The 20,269-nt window shown below is 42.1% G+C and overlaps 1 protein-coding gene across 1 annotated transcript in view; it reads left to right on the top strand.

The window, feature by feature from the left end:
- Positions 1–15,905, top strand: part of LOC119974417 (lethal(3)malignant brain tumor-like protein 4) — a 115,518-nt gene extending 99,613 nt beyond the window's left edge. The window contains exons 14-18 of the mRNA XM_038813682.1: positions 78–245; positions 343–428; positions 7,358–7,524; positions 9,230–9,292; positions 14,635–15,905. Coding sequence (XP_038669610.1) covers positions 78–245; positions 343–428; positions 7,358–7,524; positions 9,230–9,292; positions 14,635–14,781 — 631 coding nt within the window. The 3' untranslated portion in view covers positions 14,782–15,905. The remainder of the gene's footprint in view (positions 1–77; positions 246–342; positions 429–7,357; positions 7,525–9,229; positions 9,293–14,634) is intronic.
- Positions 15,906–20,269: the final 4,364 nt, after the last annotated feature.

Below are 20,269 nucleotides of genomic sequence, written 5' to 3'. Positions count from 1 at the left end.
TACTTGATATGGATTCTTAGACCTTAAAAGCTTGTCTGTAATTTTAATAAATTCTGGCCGTCTCCCAATTTCACCAGAAAAACTGTTTCGCAGAATAGTAGTGGGAACCAAATCGAAATGGGTCACCTGACGGGTCATCCCATTGTGGAAAATGTGCAGACAAAAGAAGTTGGAGAAGATCACTGTGAAGAAATGTCAGCCAAAAAGCCCGAAGCATCAGTTGCTGGCAAGACAAAACCAAGAAAGTAAATCATCTGTATATGATTACCCTCTTGATTTTTAAAACAAAATTTGTGGCTTCTATTGCTCCATGTGTTGTAATGATGTGTCTGTTGTATTTAGAGTTGGACGGCCACCAAAGTACTTAAAACTCCAGTTTGTGAAAGAAGGCGAAGAAACAACGTTGGACAGACTAAAAGAAATGGCAGGTTAATGTTAATCAGATGGCACTATCCAAATTATTGCAGATCTTAGTTTCAGACTAGTTTGGCACAACATCGTGGGCCGAAGGGCCTGTACTGTGCTGTACAGTTCTATGTTCAAATTTACTTGTCAGACTGATAGGGTAAATGTAGTGCTGTTTGCACACATGTTTCACTTGTACACTAAAGTAATTGGGCACTATGGGAATAGAGCAGGGAAGTGGAGTTGGAGAGAAGATCAGCCATAACTTTACTGAATGATGGTGCAGCTGCAGCCACCATATGGTCTGCTCCTTTTACGATTCGATTCAGAAAGAACGTTCCCGATAGTGGGGGAGTCCAGAACTAGGGGTCATAGTTTTAACACGGAGGTGAGGTCAAAGTTCTTCACCCAGAGAGTGGTGAATTCGCTACCACAGAAAGTAGTTGAGGCCAAAATGTGTAATTTCAAGAAGAAATTAGGTATAGCTCTTTGGGCTAAAGGAATCCAGGGATATGGGGGGAAGGCGGGATCAGGGTATTGAACTTGATGATCAGCCATGATCATAATGAATGGTGGAGCAGGCTCGAAGGGCTGAATGGCCGTCTCCTGCTTCTATTTTCTCTGTTTCTATGTTTATTCCTCTATGGATTTCACATGTGCTTTGCAAACATGCAGTACCAGTAAAATGTACCAAAGTAGAATACCTTTCAACTCTTTGAAGGGGACATCATTTTGATTCCACTTCCCTATTTTTTCCTCACAGCCGTGCACATTTCCCCCTTTAAAGTACTACCTACTGTTGCTCGTTTTACTGGAGTGGGATTAACACGCCTCCATTTAAAGGCCGTGTGCTTAACACTACTATGGCTCTGTATGTGTAATTATGCTCGGAGTCGCCAGGTGTCGTATTGAGACACCGTCACAAGTATATCAAGGTCGGGTTCAAAGCAATAAATCCATACACCGATTAGTAAGTCCAAACGATTGGTGTTTATTATAACCAATATAATAAATACACATGCATACGCTAAAGAGACTAACTTACTTCTAATACTCAACAACTAAATACTTATCTAGACAGGAACAGGCAAGGTCAGGGAGCAAGGCCTTTGTCCCGTTCTTGGTCTGTAACTTTCTGATTCGGCAAAGTTGTCAAGGGCTAGCAAGGTCTGGATCACGTAGCGATCGTTGTGTTGGCACTTACAGTTCGGTGGCTGATGCTCAACGGCCGGTGATGAAACTGGAGTCAGGATGCGATGGAACAGGTCTGGGCCGGAGTCTGGAAGCAACAGACCGAGTCATGTGCTTGACCTCTTTATAGGTCCTAAGACGTCCGTGCCCCTTGGGGCAGTCTCTTTCACCTGCTAGGTATCGATTGGGTCTTTCCCAATCGATATCTTTCAAACTCCCCAATCCTAGGGTCGTTTCTCGATGTTTGGGGCGGTCGCTACGGCTCTTTGTTTTGGTTGCTTTGGTGCCATTCTGTCTGGGCGTCTATGGAAAAGTATCCATTGATACTTAAATGTTTCTATTGTACCTGAGTCTGAGCCGGGATCACCTCATTAATATGCAGATCTGTTTCCCATTTGCACCTTTGGCTGAAACTCTGCAACTCTTTGGAAACTGGTTTCTGTACGTGCAAAATGCAGAACAGTCTTTTGCAAGCTGTGTGTCCTCACTATGACTGTTTTTCCCTGCGTTCCTTGCGGTTCTCCATTTTGTAGCCCAGTGTCCATCTTAGATGGCTACACTACTCAAAGTTACCATTGAGTCTGCTTCCACCACCCATTATCGAAGACTGAGATGTGGGGGAATTTAGTCACTCAAACGGTTATGAATCTTCGTAATTTTCTATGTCAATGCGTCCACCATTTAGTATATTTAAGATTGACATGTTTTTGGTGTCTGTGAGAATCAATGGGTATGGGGAGTGGTGGGAAGGTGGAGTTGAAGCAGTAATATTGAATGGTGGAGTGGGCTCGATGGGCCTTATGGTCTTGCTCCTATCTCATGCATTTTTATCCCATTGAACAGTAAATTGCAGATCTTAATTTTCTGCGTAAAAAAAATCTCCTACTCTTCCTCACTGATTCTTTTAACAATTACCGTAAATCTGTGTTCCCTGATTACTCACTCTCTTGCCAATGGAAATGGGGTCTCTGTATTTTCTCTCAAAACCTGTCAAAATGTTGAAATATTTCCTAACACTTTTCCCCATTTTCTGCAGCCAGAATTTCCTTTGCAGAATAAAATTAATAGCCAGCATGGATCAGGAATTGCAGGTCCGTGAGTTCCTAATTTTAAATTTAATGGAAATTCAGGTACTGTGGCCCATCGTTTCTCAGCTTGCGCACTCTGCAATTTCTGTTCAATTGAACCATCACTTGTAGCTCCTGTTCTACTCTGGGTAATTCTGAACTCAACTCTGATCGTGAACAGTTGGCAAACTAGAGCATTAACATTATGTTCAAGTCAATATAGCCTTATACTCGGAATGAAGTACAAGTCCAACTGAAGCTAATTGTTTTGAGGTTGCAAGTTTCAATCTTTCTTTAGCTTTTTTTCCCCATGTTTGATGTTAGAATTCTATAGTCAATGAAAAGCAAATGTCCTTTAGTCACTCTGATGAAGAGTTAACAGTGCAAAAAATGGCAGCTACTATTTTGATCATGCACTACAGTGAAAACGAGTTGTATCTTTTATTTATTCTTTTCATGGGGTGCAGGCATCGCTGGCAAGGCCAGCATTTATTGCCCATCCCTAATTGCCCTTTGACTGAATGGCCTGCTAGGCCTTTTCAGACAGCAATTAAAAGTCAACCATATTGCTGTGGGTCAGGAGTCACAAAGAGATGTCAGCTCTCCTCTAGTTCTGGCCTCTTGAGTATCCCTGATTTTTAATGGCTTCGCCATTGGTGACCATGCTTTCAGCTGCCAGACCTTGGAATTCCCTTCTCCACTCACTGCCTCACCTTTCTCTTTTAGAATGCTCCTTAAAACTCTTCTCTTTGAGCAAACTATTCAACATCTGACCTAATAGCTTCTCCTGTGCTTTGGGTCTTATTTCTAACATGTGTGGTACCTTGGGACATTTGATTACATTAAAGTTGTTGGCTCAAACAGTGAGAAGGCGTCACCAACTGAACTGATGCTGATTATTCATCATGGGGATAAATTTAAAATGCAACAGACAAGCTAAACTCTTGGAAATTGGCAAGCAACCATTAAACCCTGCAGGATATGTACTTGTGTGCCTGCAGCATGCTGAGCTTATAACATTTGTCATGATTGTCCTTGATTGAAGTGCACCTTCTTAATTCAGCAATTTTAAATATGTGAAGGTCAGTTTATTTGGATTTCAATTTAATTTGATTTCAGCCACATTATCCCAAGGGAAAATTATGAAAGGTTTTGATAGGATAGATGGGGAGAAACTGCTTCAACTGGCAGGAGCATCAATGACCAAAATGCACAGACTAAAGATAATTAGAAGAGCCAGGGGAAGATTAGCAGTATTTTTTTAAATGCAGCAAGTTGTTAATCCGGAATGCATTCCTGAAAGACCAATGGAAGCAGATTCAACTGCAACTTTCAAAAAGGAGTTAGTTATATACTTGAATTGGGATGGAGAATGGTGCTTGGCACTAATTGAATAACTCTTTCAATGTGCTGCTACAAGCATTATGAACCAAATGATCACTTCTTGTGCTGTAAAATTCCATGTTCCACCAAAGTCCAAAGATATGCAGATGAGGTGGATTTGCCATGCCAAATTGCCCCTTAGTGTCCAGAGGTTCAGTGGGGAAAGGGGGATAGACCGGGGGAATGGGCCTAGTTAGACTGCTCTTTCGGATGGTCGGTGCAGACTCAGTGGACCGAATGGCCTCCTTCTGTACTGGAGTGATTCCATGATTCTACCATTTTATTTGCCTCAAAGTTCAAGGTTCATAACTCAGATGCACAGTTCTGTCTGTCATAGACAGGGCAGTACTTAGCACTGAAACACACGGTAGCATTGTGGATGGCACAATTGCTTCACAGCTCCAGGGTCCCAGGTTCGATTCCGGCTTTGGTCACTGTCTGTGCGGAGTCTGCACATCCTCCCCGTGTGTGCGTGGGTTTTCTCCCACAGTCCAAAGATGTGCAGGTCAGGTGGATTGGCCATGATAAATTGCCCTTAGTGTCCAAAATCGCCCTTAGTGGTGGGTGGGGTTGCTGGATTATGGGGATAGGGTGGAGGTGTTGACCTTGGGTAGGGTGCTCTTTCCAAGAGCTGGTGCAGACTCGATGGGCTGAATGGCCTCCTTCTACACTGTAAATTCTATGAAAAGTGAGAAAATTTGATATGATTTATTATTGTCACGTATTAGTATACAGTGAAAAGTATTATTTCTTGCATGCTGTATAAGAGGGAAAGAAAGAGACACTGCAGAATATAATGTTACAGTTATAGCAAGGTGTATAGAAAAGATCAACTTAATACGAGGTAGGTCCATTCATAAGTCTGATGGCAGTAGGGAAGAAGCTGTTGTTGAGTCGGTACGTGACCTCAAACTTTGGTTTCTTTTTCCTGACGGAAAAAGGTGGAAGAGAGTATGTCCAGGGTGCTTGGGGTCCTTAATTATGCTGGCTGCCTTTGCGAGGCTGCGGGAATTGTAGGCAGAGTCGATGGATGGGATGCTGGTTTGTGTGATGGATTGGGCTACATACACAACCTTTTGTAATTTCCTGCGGTCTTGGGCAGAGCAGGATCCATACCAAGCTGTGATACAACCAGAAATGAAATGAAAAATTAAATGTAAATTGCTTATTGTCGCGAGTAGGCTTCAATGAAGTTACTGTAAAAAGCCCCTAGTCGCCACATTCCTCCACTTGTCCGGGGAGGCTGGTACGAGAATAATGCTTGCCATGGTACATCTGTTGAGGTTGGTGAGAGTCGTAGGTGACATGCCAAATTTCCTTAGTCTTCTGGGAAAGTAGAATCATTGGTGGGCTTTCTTAACTATAGTGTTGGCATGGGGGGGACCAGGACATGTTGGTGATCGAGAAACCTAAAAACGTGAAGCTCTCGACTCTTTCTACTTCGTTCCCATTGATGTAGACAGGGGCATGTTCTCCGCTATGCTTCCTAAAGTCGATGACTATCTCCTTTGTTTTGTTGACATTCAGGTAGAGATTATTGTCGTCGTCGCACCAGTTCACCAGATTCTCTATCTCATTCATGTATTCTGTCTCGTCATTGTTTGAAGTCCGACCGACTACTGTGGTGTCATCAGCAAATTGGAAAATCGAGTTGGAAGGGAATTTGGCCACACAATCATAGGTATACAAGGATTATAGTAGGGGGCTGAGGACATAGCCTTGTGGGGCACCAGTGTTGACGATGATCGCGGAGGAGGTGTTGTTGCATGTCTTTACTGGTTGTGGCCTGTGGGTTAGAAAGTTCAGGATCTAGTCGCAGAGGGAGGAGCCGAGGCCAAGGCCACGGAGTTTGGAGATGAGTTCATCAGAATGATGGTGTTGAAGGCTGAGCTGTAGTCGATAAATAGGAGTCTGATATAGGTGTCTTTATTATCTAGATGTTCCAGGGTAGAGTGCAGGGCCATGGAGATGGCGTCTGCTGTGGACTTGTTGCAGTGGTAGGCGAACTGTAGTGGATCAAGGCAATCCGGGAGGCTGGAGTTGAATCGTGCCATGACTAACCTTTCGAAGCACTTCATGATGATGGATGTCAGAGCCACTGGACGATAGTCATTAAGGCACGCTGCTTGACTTTTTCTTGGTACAGGTATGATGGTCATCTTCTTGAAGCAGATAGGGACCTCAGATTGTTGTAAAGAGAGCTTGAAGGTGTCTGCGAATACCCCCGCCAGCTGATCCGCACCACACCTGAGTGACCGTCCGGGTACCCCATCTGGGCCAGTGGCTTTCCGAGGGTTGACCTTCGAGAAGGCTGCTCTGACATCTGCAGTGGTGATCTCAGATACAAGTTCATCCGAGGCTTCTGTGGTGGAGGGCTTGTTCTCGCTGACCTCTTGTTCAAAGCGTGCATAGAATGCGTTGAGCTCATCAGGGAGGGGTGCGTTGGAGCCGGTGATTTTACATGCCTTCATCTTGTAGCCCGTTATTTCTTGCAGACCTTGCCATAGTCGGCGGGTTCCGTGTGGGACTCGAGCTTGGTCCAGTACTGTCCTTTAGCATCTTTGATGGATCTCCTTAGATCATATCTGGCTTTCTTGTAGAGGTCATGGTCACCTGATTTGGAATGCCTCAAATGTGGACTTCAGCAAGCAGTGGATATCCCTGTTCATCCAGGGTTTCTGGTTGGGAAACACGAGGATTTGTTTCTTTGGTACACAATCTTCTACACACTTACTAATGAAGTCAGTTACTGTAGTGGCGTACTTGTTCAGGCTGGTCACCAGAGTTTTTAAATACTGACCAGTCCACTGACTCTAAGCAGTCCCGTTGGAGATCATCCGATTCCTCAGACCAACAATGCACAACTTTCTTTGACGGATTCTCCCACTTCAGTTTTTGCTTATAAACCGGGAACAGAAGTACAGCCTTGTGGTCAGTTGGAAAAGGATGGAAATCAATAAATAATATCGCTTTTAAAAGGTTGTTAGAACCACTCCCTCTTTATAAATGTCTCTTTAGAGTGAGAGACTTCAATGTGGTAATGATTCATTCCACATTCTTTTATTCTCAGCTCTTTCTATTATCTTTATGCTGGAGTAAATTCCTGTTTTAAAAAGACAGCTATGAACCGATAGGGAGGTTTCATGTAAAGCACAATTATCATTGGTTGGAGTTCTATGAACTGGCAATGCAGTGCACAATCCAAACTGATCCCAAATTAGATATTTTAAAAATATATTCATGATGTAGTATTTGGGTCTCTTGCTGGATTTGATTACTTACAAAAATGTTAATATCTTGCCTTTCTGTAGAGCGTGACTACAACCTCCAGCAAGCTCTTCACCAGTCCGTGTTTATGTCTTCTGTCTCTCCACATCCCACACAACGTCTGTACCTCTGTTGGGAACAGCACAGCAAGTTACTGCCTGAGGTGACAGGTCACACTGCAAAGAAAGTGGCAAAGTGGTCTATAGAAGAGGTAAACCGAGAATCCAGTTTTTCCCCCCCTCGCTTACTCCCCCTCCCCCTCCAAAGCAGGGGACTGCCTGTCAATTCTCTAATTTCTTGTTTGAAACCAGGAATCCTTTAATTTCAAGGTCTCCTTAACCCTCTTACAGCCTTCTGCACAGGCTGTTTCCTCTCTCAAGGAAATTCTCTCGTGGTGTGTGTGCATGCGTTCTCTTCAACTTAACAACTCTTCTCTATTTTCTAGAAATACACTCCATTTTTTGTATTCTTTGGGGTAATTCTCTGGACTTTTTGATAAAGTTTGGCAACCTCACCCATTGGGAGTGAGTGTGGGGAATTTTGGGATGCGAAGTGCATAATTTTGCAAAATCATGGAATTCACTCCTTCAAAGTCACTACTGCGTTTTAAAGTTTTAAGAATCCTTCTGCAAATCCATAGTTGGCGCCAAATTAAACTGTGAACTAACTAACTTGTATTGAATGGTGCATAATTTATCAAAGTTTGCCCTGAACCAACAGGTTAATTTTTTCATGACTCTGGGAATGTTTTTTGAAACAAAGGATGAGATTGTCTCCGATATCAGCAAAGTCTGATGTTCAGTGGGAAAAACAATGTTGAGGCTGCTGTTGGCAATGGTGGCTTTTTATGCTGAATAGTACAGTACATAGTGCAAAAAGCAGGCAAGCAGGGGTTTCACGACTGTCACTGGCTGGCGGCCTCTGATTTGTCCATCCTGTCAACAACTCAGGACTTAAGTGAACTGGACGCTATATTTAAAGGCCACCCCAATGCCCAATGAGCACACCAGGAAACAGTTTGCACCCAGGGCATCAAACTGGCATGACCCACTCCACCCTGTGCACGGTGCTCACCTCTAAACTCCTCAGAGTACTGCTCGCCAGGTGCATGCCCTCTGAGACCAGTCGTAATCGTGCAGTTCTGTCACCCAAGCTGCCGTGAACACATTATTTGGCACAGGGGTATGATTCCAGGATTGGGCCCAATAATGACATGTATAATGTATTCCAGTTCAGTTCTGGAAGTTGAATGACAGAAAACGCGGCCTTCCACTGACGAGGGGAGGGGACCAGCATTCCCTCCTTTTATGTCAACGTGAAACGTGACTTTGTCCTTCTCGTGATATTTTTCACTCTCGCCTCCAAACCCACCAACGTGAACGGCAATGAAAAATCTCAGTCATGAAAGTGCGAGGTGAGCACTTTGCCTTGATTTTTATATGTAGCTATAGTTCAGGATGGAACATTTTTGTTTTAAAAATTAGTTCTCCCCTGCCATTCTGATGAATCAGTTCATCCAATGAATAATTGAGCCACAAAGACCAATAACACACTAGGTCTGATTCTTGGGTCCGTGATGAATTATTGGTTCTCCGTCAGAGATGTTTGTAGTGGACCTGAGTTCGGGAGAGGATCATATCTGGAATTCCTGCATCCTTTTATGGAAGTCACATCGGTATGGATAGCTGCTTCTGCTTTGGCCCCACAAAGTGAAATATCCCAATGGGCAAGGTGCCGTGGTGCTCCTTTCCAATCAGACCAAACACGTTGAGGAGAATAGAAATATTGCAAGAAAATTTAGGAGAAGTGTTTTGGGCAACCCATATTTCAAGCTGTGTAATATGTTAAGCTCATGGATGTTGTAATTTTCTAATCTAAAGTGTTCAAAGTTTTGAGCGCATGTTTGAATTCTACAGGTAGCCAATTTTGTACAAAGTTTACCAGGATGTAAAGATCAAGCCACTGTTTTCAGGGAAGAGGTAAGTGCTTAGTAAATAGTCAGTGGTGATTAATGCATTGAAATGGCAATTACAAAACCATAAATGTTTACAGTGCAGAAGAAGGTAGGTCAGTTAACCCATTGGGCCTATGTTGGCTCCTTGCTTGAGCAATTCAGAAACAAATTTTACTGTTCCTTTCTCTGCCAATAACACTTCATTATCTTCTGCTCCAAATAATTATTTTCTGTCCCTTAAACTGTGCAATGTTGTTTGCCTCAACTTCTCCTTGCAACAAAGTGGCCCATTGAGTAACGACTCTATGTCCAAAGACGTTTCCCTGATCTTTATCCTCAGTCTTTTTTCCCCGAACCAAAACATTCAGAAATGTAAAGACTCAAAATTCTCTTAATTTCCCTTCTAGTTTATTTTGCCAGTTATTTTAAATTTGTAGAAAGAAACTTGTATTTATGTTGAACCTTTTGTGACCACTGGGTGTCCCAAGGTGCTGTACTGCCAATGGACTATTTTTGAAACTGTAGACACTATTGTAATGGAGGAAAGTCAGTAAGCTCCCACAAACAGCCATATGATAATCACCATGTAATCTGTTTTTGGATGTTGATTGACAAATATTGGGCAGGACCCTGGGGTTAACTCCTGCTGTTCTGCATTATGGTGGCATTGAATCTTTTGCATCCACCTGAGAGGGAAGACGGGGCATTGGTTTAATGGCCCTTATGAAAGACAGCACTCCCATCAGTACTGCACAGGAGTGTCAACCTTTCATTTTGTGTTCAAATCCTGAAATGGGACTTGAACCCACAATCCTGTGTTTCAGGCATGCTTGTCAGAGGAAAATGTTTCTCCCTACTTGCTCTATTACTATAACCCCTCAGAATTTTGAATATCTTTATTAAATTTCCCCTTCACCTTCACTGTTCTAAGGAGAACAATACCAGCTTCTGCAAACACTCCATGAAAGGCATCATTATGATATTTAAACTCTGTCCTCTTTCCAAAGCCTTGATATCATTTCTTATTTTTCAGCATTTACAAATGCCTTATTGCCTTATTAACTTTCACTGATGCCTATCCTGCAATAACACAAGCACAATCACATTACTTTAGAGCAAAGAACAGTACAGCACAGGAACAGGCCCTTCGGCCTTCCAAGCCTGCCCCGATTATGTGTCCTATCTAGACCAATCGCCTATATCCTGCTATACCCCATCTGTTCACGTGTCTATCCAGATAAGTCTTAAAGGTCGCTAATGTATCTCCCTCAACCACCTCATTTGGCAGTGCATTCCAGGCCACCACCATCCTTTGTGTTAAAAAAAACCCCTCACACATCTCCACTGAACCTTTCCCCCCTCACCTTGAACTTGTGCCCCCTCGTAATTGTCATTTCCACCCAGGGAAAAAACCTCCAACTGCTCACCCTATCTATACCCCTCATAATTTTATAAACTTCTATCAGTCGCCCCTCAGCCTCCGTCTCTCGAGGAGAACAATCCTAGTTTATTCAATCTCAACTCATAGTTAATACCCTCCATACCAGACAACATCCTGATGAACCTTTTCTGTACACTCCAAAGCCCGCATGTCCTCTGGTAGTGTGGTATCAGAATTGGACGCCGTATTCCAAATGTGGCCGAACAACATTCTATATATCTGTGACATAATTTGCGAGCTTTTGTACTCAATACCCCGTCCCATGAAGGCAAGCATGCCATATGCTTTCTTTACCACCATTTCCACCTGTGCTGCCACCTTTAAGGAACTGTGGACCTGCACGCCCAGATCTCTGTGTCTCTACGCTATTTATTTTATAGCTCCCACCTGAATTGAGTCTACCAAAATGCATCACCTCTCATTTGTACAGGTTACGTTCCATCTGCCATTTCTCCGCCCAGTTTTGCAGCCTATCCGCTGTATTCTCTGACAATCTTCTTCACTATCTGCAACTCCTGCAATTTTAGTATCATCCACAAACTTGCTAATCAGACCAGCTACGTTTTCTTCCAAGTCATTTAAATATATTAGAAACAGCACCGGTCCCAGTACCGATCCCTGCGGAACACCACTAGTTTCAGATCTCCATTCAGAAAAATATCCTTCCACTGCTACCCTTTGCCTTCTACGGCCAAGCCAGTTCTGGATCCATCCAGCTACTTCACCCCTGACCCCATGTGATTTAATCTTTTGCACCAGCCTGCCATGAGGGACCTTATCAAATGCTTCACTAAAGTCCATGTACACAACATCCACAGTCCTTCCCTCTTCAATCATTTTTGTCACCACTTAAAAAAACACAACTAAATTAGTGAGACATGGTCTCCCTTGTAAAAAACCATGCTGTCTGTCGCTAATAAGACCATTCACTTCCAAATGTGCATAGATCCTATCTCTGAGAATCTTTTCCAACAATTTCACTATCACTGACATCAAGCTCACTGGCCTATAATTACCCAGGTTACCATGCTACCCTTCTTAAACAATGGGACAACACTGGCTATCCTCCAATCCACTGGGAATTCACCTGTGGTCAACAAGGAAACAAAAGATTTCTGTTAGAGGCCCAGAGATTTCATCTCTTGTCTCCCTCAGTAATCTGGGACAGATGCGATCTGGCCCAGGGAATTTGTCTACTTTAATACTAGCAGAAACAGCATAATCTATGATACAGTGCTCAATATGGCAGTGGCCCAGATTATTTTTGTGGGTTCCAGAGGAGCACAAAACTAATTCAACACCCACTTTTGATTGGCCTCTGGTTCCATCACCTGTGAAACTAGTCAGAATGGACATGCTGACCACCTCTAATGGAAAATGGCAGTTGGGATCCCCACTCGTCATTGGACCCCAATTTCTATATTTAAAAGGGGTCCAACACCTGAAACAGGTGGGCATTTTGGATACCCTTTCATTGCTGGTGGTAACAGGGCTGTAATACTGCTGACCCTATTTTGAAGCCAATTACCAGTTAATACCAGGCAATTGCAATAAAAGTAGGCCGAGCAGGTGAAGTGGTGGGACTGCACCGATTTGCATCACTAATTCTTGGTGGTCACAGCATCAGGGTTAAGATTGCAAATGGTGTTTGTTTCTTTTTCTTCTGCTGCTGTGCACAAACTCCTTGGGTACCCTTAATACTGTGTTCATACAAAAAGACATGTTGAGGTTTATTTTTGGGTTTGGAAGCATTGTGGATAGCACAATTGCTTCACAGCTCCAGGGTCCCAGGTTCGATTCCGGCTTGGGTCACTGTCTGTGCGGAGTCTGCACATCCTCCCCGTGTGTGCGTGGGTTTCCTCCGGGTGCTCTGGTTTCCTCCCACAGTCCAAAGATGTGCAGGTTAGGTGGATTGGCCATGATAAATTGCCCTTAGTGTCCAAAATTGCCCTTAGTGTTGGGTAGGGTTACTGGGTTATGGGGATAGGGTGGAGGTGTTGATCTCGGGTAGGGTGCTCTTTCCAAGAGCCGGTGCAGACTCGATGGGCCGAGTGGCCTCCTTCTGCACTGTAAATTCTATGATAATCTATGATAACACACGATCATTAAAAAGCGGGCTGAAACTAAACACATGTAAAACAGATTGTATTCTGAATATTTTGGGGCAGCATGGTAGCATGGTGGTTAGCATAAATGCTTCACAGCTCCAGGGTCCCAGGTTCGATTCCCGGCTGGGTCACTGTCTGTGTGGAGTCTGCACGTCCTCCCCGTGTGTGCGTGGGTTTCCTCCGGGTGCTCCGGTTTCCTCCCACAGTCCAAAGATGTGCGGGTTAGGTGGATTGGCCATGCTAAATTGCCCGTAGTGTCCTAAAAAAGTAAGGTTATGGGGGGGTTGTTGGGTTACGGGTATAGGGGGGGTACGTGGGTTTGAGTAGGGTGATCATTGCTCGGCACAACATTGAGGGCCGAAGGGCCTGTTCTGTGCTGTACTGTTCTATGTTCTATGTTATTAATGTCAGTGAATCCACCAACTGTTTCCCCTCCAACAATTCTAAGTTAATCCTAGCATGAAATCTAGCCCAGAATGCAGTAATATTATGCTTTGGCTGATAAACAGTGTGTATAGTTTGTCACGTTTACATTGGCAATTAGATGTCCAATCTGGACAGAGGCAGGTATCTTGTCTTTTTTTTAATTAGAGTACCCAATTCTTTTTTCCAATTAAGGGACAATTTTGAGTGGCCAATCCACCTACCCTACACATCTTTTTGGGATGTGGGGCTAGACACAGGATGCATATGCAAACTGCACACGAACAGGGGGCCGGGATCGAACCCGGGTCATCGTCGCTGTGAGGCAGGAGTGCTAGCCACTGCCCTGACGGGTATCTGTCTTGCTTCAATCTAAAAATAGTCAAACTGAACATTAGATTTTTTTTTGTAGCTGCTTAGCGACAGATGGAAAACTTTTTGTAGCGAAGTATTTGGCTCAAACGAGGAGCTATTTGAATTTCCCATAGTTGAGCTGGAATTACTAAACCAAAACGTTGGCTTCGAAGTATTTTTTTCACTTGGGAGTTTTCTCTTCAATGTTCTAGACTCGGAGTTAAATTTAAGATTATAAAAAAAGCTGGTGTTTTCTTATTCTGCTGTTTTTGCGCTTTCAAATGTTCCACATAATCATGACAACCAGTATTTTGGAGAACTGAATGATTAAAATATTTGATTCCAATCAAGAAACGTCCAGGCTGTAGTTTTTTGGTATCTTAGTTATTACAATCTGAAATTAGGATTGGAGCCAATAAGATTTATTTAGCAAATATAAGCAACACTTTGAATTTGTGGCAGTCCACTTAATGCTTTTCATCCTTTGGGTTCGTGTTATGCTATATTACCTGCTTTCTGCTGGATGAGTGAGTAAAGGCTCACCCGGTCTGTACTAATTCAGAGCAGAAGGTTGCGGATTTGATTCCTGCACGATGCTGTGTTAGCTGATCTCAGCTGTGATAGCAGTTGGGTTGCTGTAATTGACATCTGCCCTTGGAGAAATAGTAGCCTCAAACACCCCCCCCCCCCCTTGATTCGGTGATGTCTGTGTGTGTGAGTGATGTGTAGGCATGTGGTTCAAAGTGTATTAGTGAGCAAGGATACTGGATAGGGAGGGACTAGACTGAGCTGCAGAACATCCCTTAGTTAAAGAGGCTTGCTAATATAATTTAAAAGTAATTTTTGTGCACTGCAACCAACATATATTTTTGACATTCAGTATTTAAGTGTAAAGAATAGACAATTGGATAAAATGCTGAAGGACATTCAGAACCTGTAAAACCATATTCCAGTGTCTATAACAAGAAATGGGGACGAAAGTGTCAACAAAAAAATTTGATAATCCATTCATTTTTGCTTTATTAAATTTTGTCTATGCAGCAAATAGATGGAGAAGCCTTTTTGCTACTGACTCAGACGGACATTGTCAAAATTATGAGCATCAAACTGGGGCCTGCGCTGAAGATTTACAACTCCATCCTCATGTTTAAAAATGCAGAAGAAAATGAGTGTTCTAAAGATTTGTAAATGTAATTTTTAAGCACAAGGACCTGCAGACTGGAATTAAATTCAGCTTGAGATGATTTTTCTTCTCAACTTTCTGACTCATTTAACATTTAGTAATGAACAATATCTGTGGTGCCAACATCAGTGGGTGAAGACCACAGCCTTCAAAGACAAAAGAGATTATTTTTGAAAGAATTGTCTTCCTGTTTTATGCTATTCTGAGTGATATTTCTTCGAAGTATACGGAATTTTAAGCATGCACAACCCTCGTGTAGGGAATGAATAGGGGATCATTGCAGCCTTGATCGTTATGTCATTGATGTTCATTTCCAGTGTCTTCCACCCAAACTGATCTGAAAATTTTGTCTTCACCTTAATAATTTTTCTTTCTTAATGCCAATTGGTTTGGGTTTCAAGTACTTCTTTTATTGGGAACAATATATGTGAAAAACAGTAAATGCAAAGAGGTGGTAGAAGCTAGGAGGATTCAAAAAAATAAACCCTTGTCCCAGCATTATTAAGTCAAATTCACCGTTCAGCACAGTTAGACTTGTTTTCTCTGCGACAATGTGATGAACTATACAATTAAGATGAATACATGAACTGAATCTCAATATGTGATTGCAGTTATAACCTGCAGGAACACAGTGTGCTCTCTATTCATTTCTGGTATAAACTAATTTTGTCTGATTATTTGTATAATGAGTTGTGAGGAATATTGAAGTGGAGTAGTTGAGCCGTTGTTGAGTCGTAAAGTCACAAACGAATCAACACTGCTTCATATTAACTCTCAGAAGAATTTTAAATGTGAAGGTTTCAATGAGAATTGTGGTTGCCAGAGTCATCCAATTGTTTTTCGTGTGTGCACATTATGGTGAAATGTTTACGCTAGATTAAACTGTAAAGTAAAAACATGTTATAAATGTTTGTAATTTACTAGTTCTCCACTGTTCTGGTGTAACTTTGTTCAGAAAATGGACAACTGTCAAGAAGACAGGTTCACCTTCTGTGACAGAACACAGGTAAGATTCAGATAAAAGGGGGATGTTTGTATTTCTCTGATTTTAAAAACCTAGTAGAATTGTTTGTGTGTAACATTGGTTGAAGATTTCGTCTGGTATTTCTCATAAAGTTGCAAACCCAAATTCTGTGAAGTTCTTGTTTTTTTAAAGTAGATTTGTAACTTAAAGTAAATTTGGCACTGTATCGAACACAATACTGAATAGGTCTTGAGTTAGCGTGATAACAGAATGTGTGACAGCTAATTGCCAGGCCATTTTACATCTCTTGCCCATTTCTACTGACACTATCCTGATTCTTATTGTTATTAATAAAGAATGTGCTGGAAGCTAGCTATCATCCATTCTACAACATTGCAGTTAAGATTGAATAATTTAAATGTATTCTGGGGCCAGGGATAGCTTCTGGGTAATACAGTACTGCTTGTAATCCTATTTTTAAAAAATATTTTCTTTAAAAATTGCGATATTTAACTCTCTTGAATGTTAGCACTATTTTTTGTGCCTTTTATCTCTTGTATGTGATCTCTCTGAATTCCCCTTTTAAGAAAAGTAATTTCAGTGGTAACTAGGAATTGGTGCCAAGATTTGTTGGTTTGAAAGGAGTTTGCATATTTAACATCTTTTCTTTTGGCAAGACTGCTGTCCTCTTTTCCATAGTAACAAGAATATTAGTGTAATAACAAAAAACCTGTTAAAAATTTAAAATACCACTCTACTGGCAAAACCCACATCCTGCCACTCACTGCCACAGTGTTTTATTAAATCAAGCTGCATTACCGCCAAGATTTCATAAAGTAATTTCAATGCACTGCAACCAACATATTCAGTTGCAGTACCGATTTTTGGCGCTCAATAGATCTCCCAAGCCTATGCGAGAAAGATGTGAAGCAACATCCGATCATTTCCGCCAGGGAGATAATCAGAGGATAGAGCATCCAGAAGTGCTCCTGCACACCTTTTTAAGCTCCCAAGTTTTAGTGATCAGTGGTGCAGCAAGGAATAGGTATATATTTCAAAAAATGTGTTAAATTTATCGGTTTGCTTGAGAATATTGTTTTTAATAGAAAAGGCTTGTTTTGCAACCAAGCCAAATAAATAATTGTTTGTCATGACCTTTTCAAAAGATGTATAGGCCTAGATTATCTGCTCATCCATATTCAACGTCCAGAAAATCAAAAGCATAATTAGCAGGTTGCCTGTGGAAATGTGAGCTTTTATTTATTGTTTTCAGGAATCACGCGTGATATTGGCAAAGCCACATGGTGGTGGAGGCCCATCTGTTTAAACCACTGCTATATTTGCTGATACTCCTGCTGTGCTATTAAGTGGGGTGAAATTTCAGAATATTAATAATAATCTTTATTGTCACAAGTAGGCTTACATTAACACTGCAATGACGTTACTGTGAAAATCCCCTAGTTGCCACACTCCGGCGCCTGTTTGGGTACACAGAGGGAGAATTCAGAATGTCCAAATTACCTAACAGCACATCTTTCGGGACCTGTGGGAGGAAACCGGAGCACCCTGAGGAAACCCACGCAGACACAGGGAGAGTGTGCAGACTCCATACAGACAGTGACCCAAACCGGGAATCGAACCTGGGACCCTGGAGCTGTGAAGTAGCAGTGCGACCCACTGTGCTTCTGTGCTGCCCCTAGAGACGATGAAGGATTAATAATATAGCTCAAGTCAGGATGGTGTCTGACTTGGAAGGCAGCTTAGAGAAGATGCGATTCCCACAATAATTCTACTCTTGCAGCCACAGGACACCGAAAAGGGTTATTAGAATAGACATTGGGATATTTCAACCTACAGACGAGACCAAAACTGTACACCATAAATATAAAATGGTTTTTGCCAGAGACCGGAAGGGGCTTGGAACGTAGATCTGGCTACAAGGAGTGATTGAGGTGAACAGACTAGATTAAAATTAACCTTTCAATAATTTTGCATTTAGAAAACATTACTGAAATGGTTATAGCCTGTGCAGATGCTATCGTTATCCCTGTGAAAAATACATTTTCTGTGAGCAATGATTGATTTAGAATTTAAATGATTTTTCCTTTTCATTGTATTTATCAGTGTCTCAAAGTCAGTCTTCGATGACTACTGAAATAGTAGTTTTGGGAAACTTTGCCTGGAAGTGGCTTGCAAATTTGCTCTGCAGCTTTTCTTTAAATCAGTTGGAGAAACAACTAGTTACATATTGTAACCAAAACATCCTTCCAATTGTAATGACAGGATACCATTATGCTCAGCCCCTAGAGTTTTGTGATGCAGGAACCACGTAGTTAGTAAATCTGTTTAGTTGAAAATGAGAGAACTAGCTAAAATCAAAACATACCCAGCTTGCATGTTTTCCTTCTACCTTTATTAAATCAGCGTAATTTCTATGTCATTTGTAGCCTAATGCAATTAGTTATGGTCGCACTAGCTTGGAGCACAGTTGATTTTTTTTTCTTGATGGGTAAAGTTTTGAGTGCCTCATGCGTTTCATACAGACATTGTTTTAAAGTATGCAAAAAGAGTTGCTCCTATACGTTGATGTAGCCTGTAGAGCTTGTTGAGGTAGCACTGGAAGGAGCCAAGAAGCTGACAAACTAGAAAAATGGCTAACATCCCTGCAGCAATATATGAGCAGGAGACTTAAGTCTACCTGCTTAATATGACATGCAGAATATGGAATAATATCTACTAGCAGCATTGGCAAGATCATCTGGTTACTCAATTAAAACCTGTGGAGAGATTTTTATTTTTACGTTGTTTCCTACATGTATATTGGGGCAGAAGTGGTATTATGATATGCAGGTGTACTGTACTGTCAATATTAAGAAACAAAAGGTGTGATTTTCCGGTCGGGTTAACCCTGAGACCAGAGATTCCTGCCTAAGGTCAACGGACCTTTAAATGTTTTGTCAACTTTTCTGTCCTACCCGTGCCGATGCCTGTGGTGGGCGGGACTGGAAAATTTACCCCAAAGTCTATTTAAAATACCACTAATCAGTAACAGATTAAAGATGTTAATAGCAGAAATACAATGGCCAGCACAAGAGAATACAAAGGTGCCAGTCTCAAACAGCCTTAATTTAAAAGTTTTTTCTTAGCTGAAGTTATTAATGCAGAAATTTATACAGAATGATTGAGTATGGTTTCAGTGTCCCTCTCTAAAGATTAAAACTCTAGTGAGTTGCGACATTATTTCAGTGGAACCAGAGCATTGCTCAGGAGGACACAAACTGAACCTGCATGGAACGTGACCTTTCACAGTCCTTAGTTCAAGTTGTTAACCTTTTAAAGCTGTAGCTGTAATTCTAAAAGCTATTTGTGGGTTCATAAATTTAAAATGTCAAGCAATGATCTCTGTGGTTTAACATATTTGGGAACAAGCTGCTTAGTAAACAAAGTTCCAAAATGAGTCTTTAAAGCTGTCACAAATAAATGATCCTGCCTAAATTTAACACTTTAATCTGACAAACTGCTCGCTACATCGGGATGGTACTGGAATGCAAAGAGAATCTTTGGCATAGTTTTTCACAACCCTCTGTCAGCGCAATATGATCTCCGCTCACACTCCTTGGACATCTTTGTCACAAAGATTGAGTCCACCTATGTCATAATATCCATTCATGTATATCATGAGATGCAGACAGGCAGTGATTGACACACAGGATAACCAATGAACACACACGACACAGAACAACCAATCACCAGACAGGACACCACCACTATAAAGCCCACAGGGCATTAAGGCTCTCCCTCTCTCACAGGACATGGCCAGGAAGATAGTCGCAGTGCACAAGTCAATGATCATCACCATGTGGTAGAGAGCTAGTCTGGTCAAGCCAGTAGGAAGTTATCAGTTTGGTTAATAGAGTGTCAACCCAAAGCAGATTATGTATAGCAATCAACAGGTTCAATAAAACAGTGTTGGACCATCTCCTGTGTCGGAAGCCTGTTTCTCGTTTTACTGCATCCAGTTGCAGTCGATGTTAGACCAACACAGATAACACATGGTACCAGAGAGCTATTAACTCTAATGAACCTACCTCGAGTGAATCTGCAACGACCAGCACGCAGCCATCCAGCGGCATGGAAAAGATCCAACCTCCTCTGGATCTCCGGCAACCTCGGCGCCAACTGGAAAGTCTTCAAACAGAAGTTCCTCCTGTATATCGAGGCCTACGACCTTGAGGCAGCATCGGATGCCCAAAAGATGTCGCTGTTCCTGTCAACTGCGGGGGAGCATGCCATCCACATCTATAACTCGCTCACATTTGCCGATGGCGAAGACAAGAAAATTCAAGACGGTTCTGCTGAAATTCGACAACCACTGCGACATTGAGGTGAATGAGAGCTTTGAACGGTACATCTTCCAACAGAGGCTTCAGGGTAAGGATGAAAATTTTCAGTCCTTGACCCATCTCCGCATCTTAGCGCAGTCATGTAATTATGACTTGACGGCTGATTCCATGATCCGGGATCAGATC

Source organism: Scyliorhinus canicula, chromosome 1, assembly GCF_902713615.1.
Source record: "Scyliorhinus canicula chromosome 1, sScyCan1.1, whole genome shotgun sequence".
In the NCBI taxonomy this organism is placed as follows: Eukaryota; Metazoa; Chordata; class Chondrichthyes; order Carcharhiniformes; family Scyliorhinidae; genus Scyliorhinus; species Scyliorhinus canicula.
Note: the sequence above shows the minus strand (reverse complement) of the source record. Positions and strands in the feature narration are given on the sequence as shown.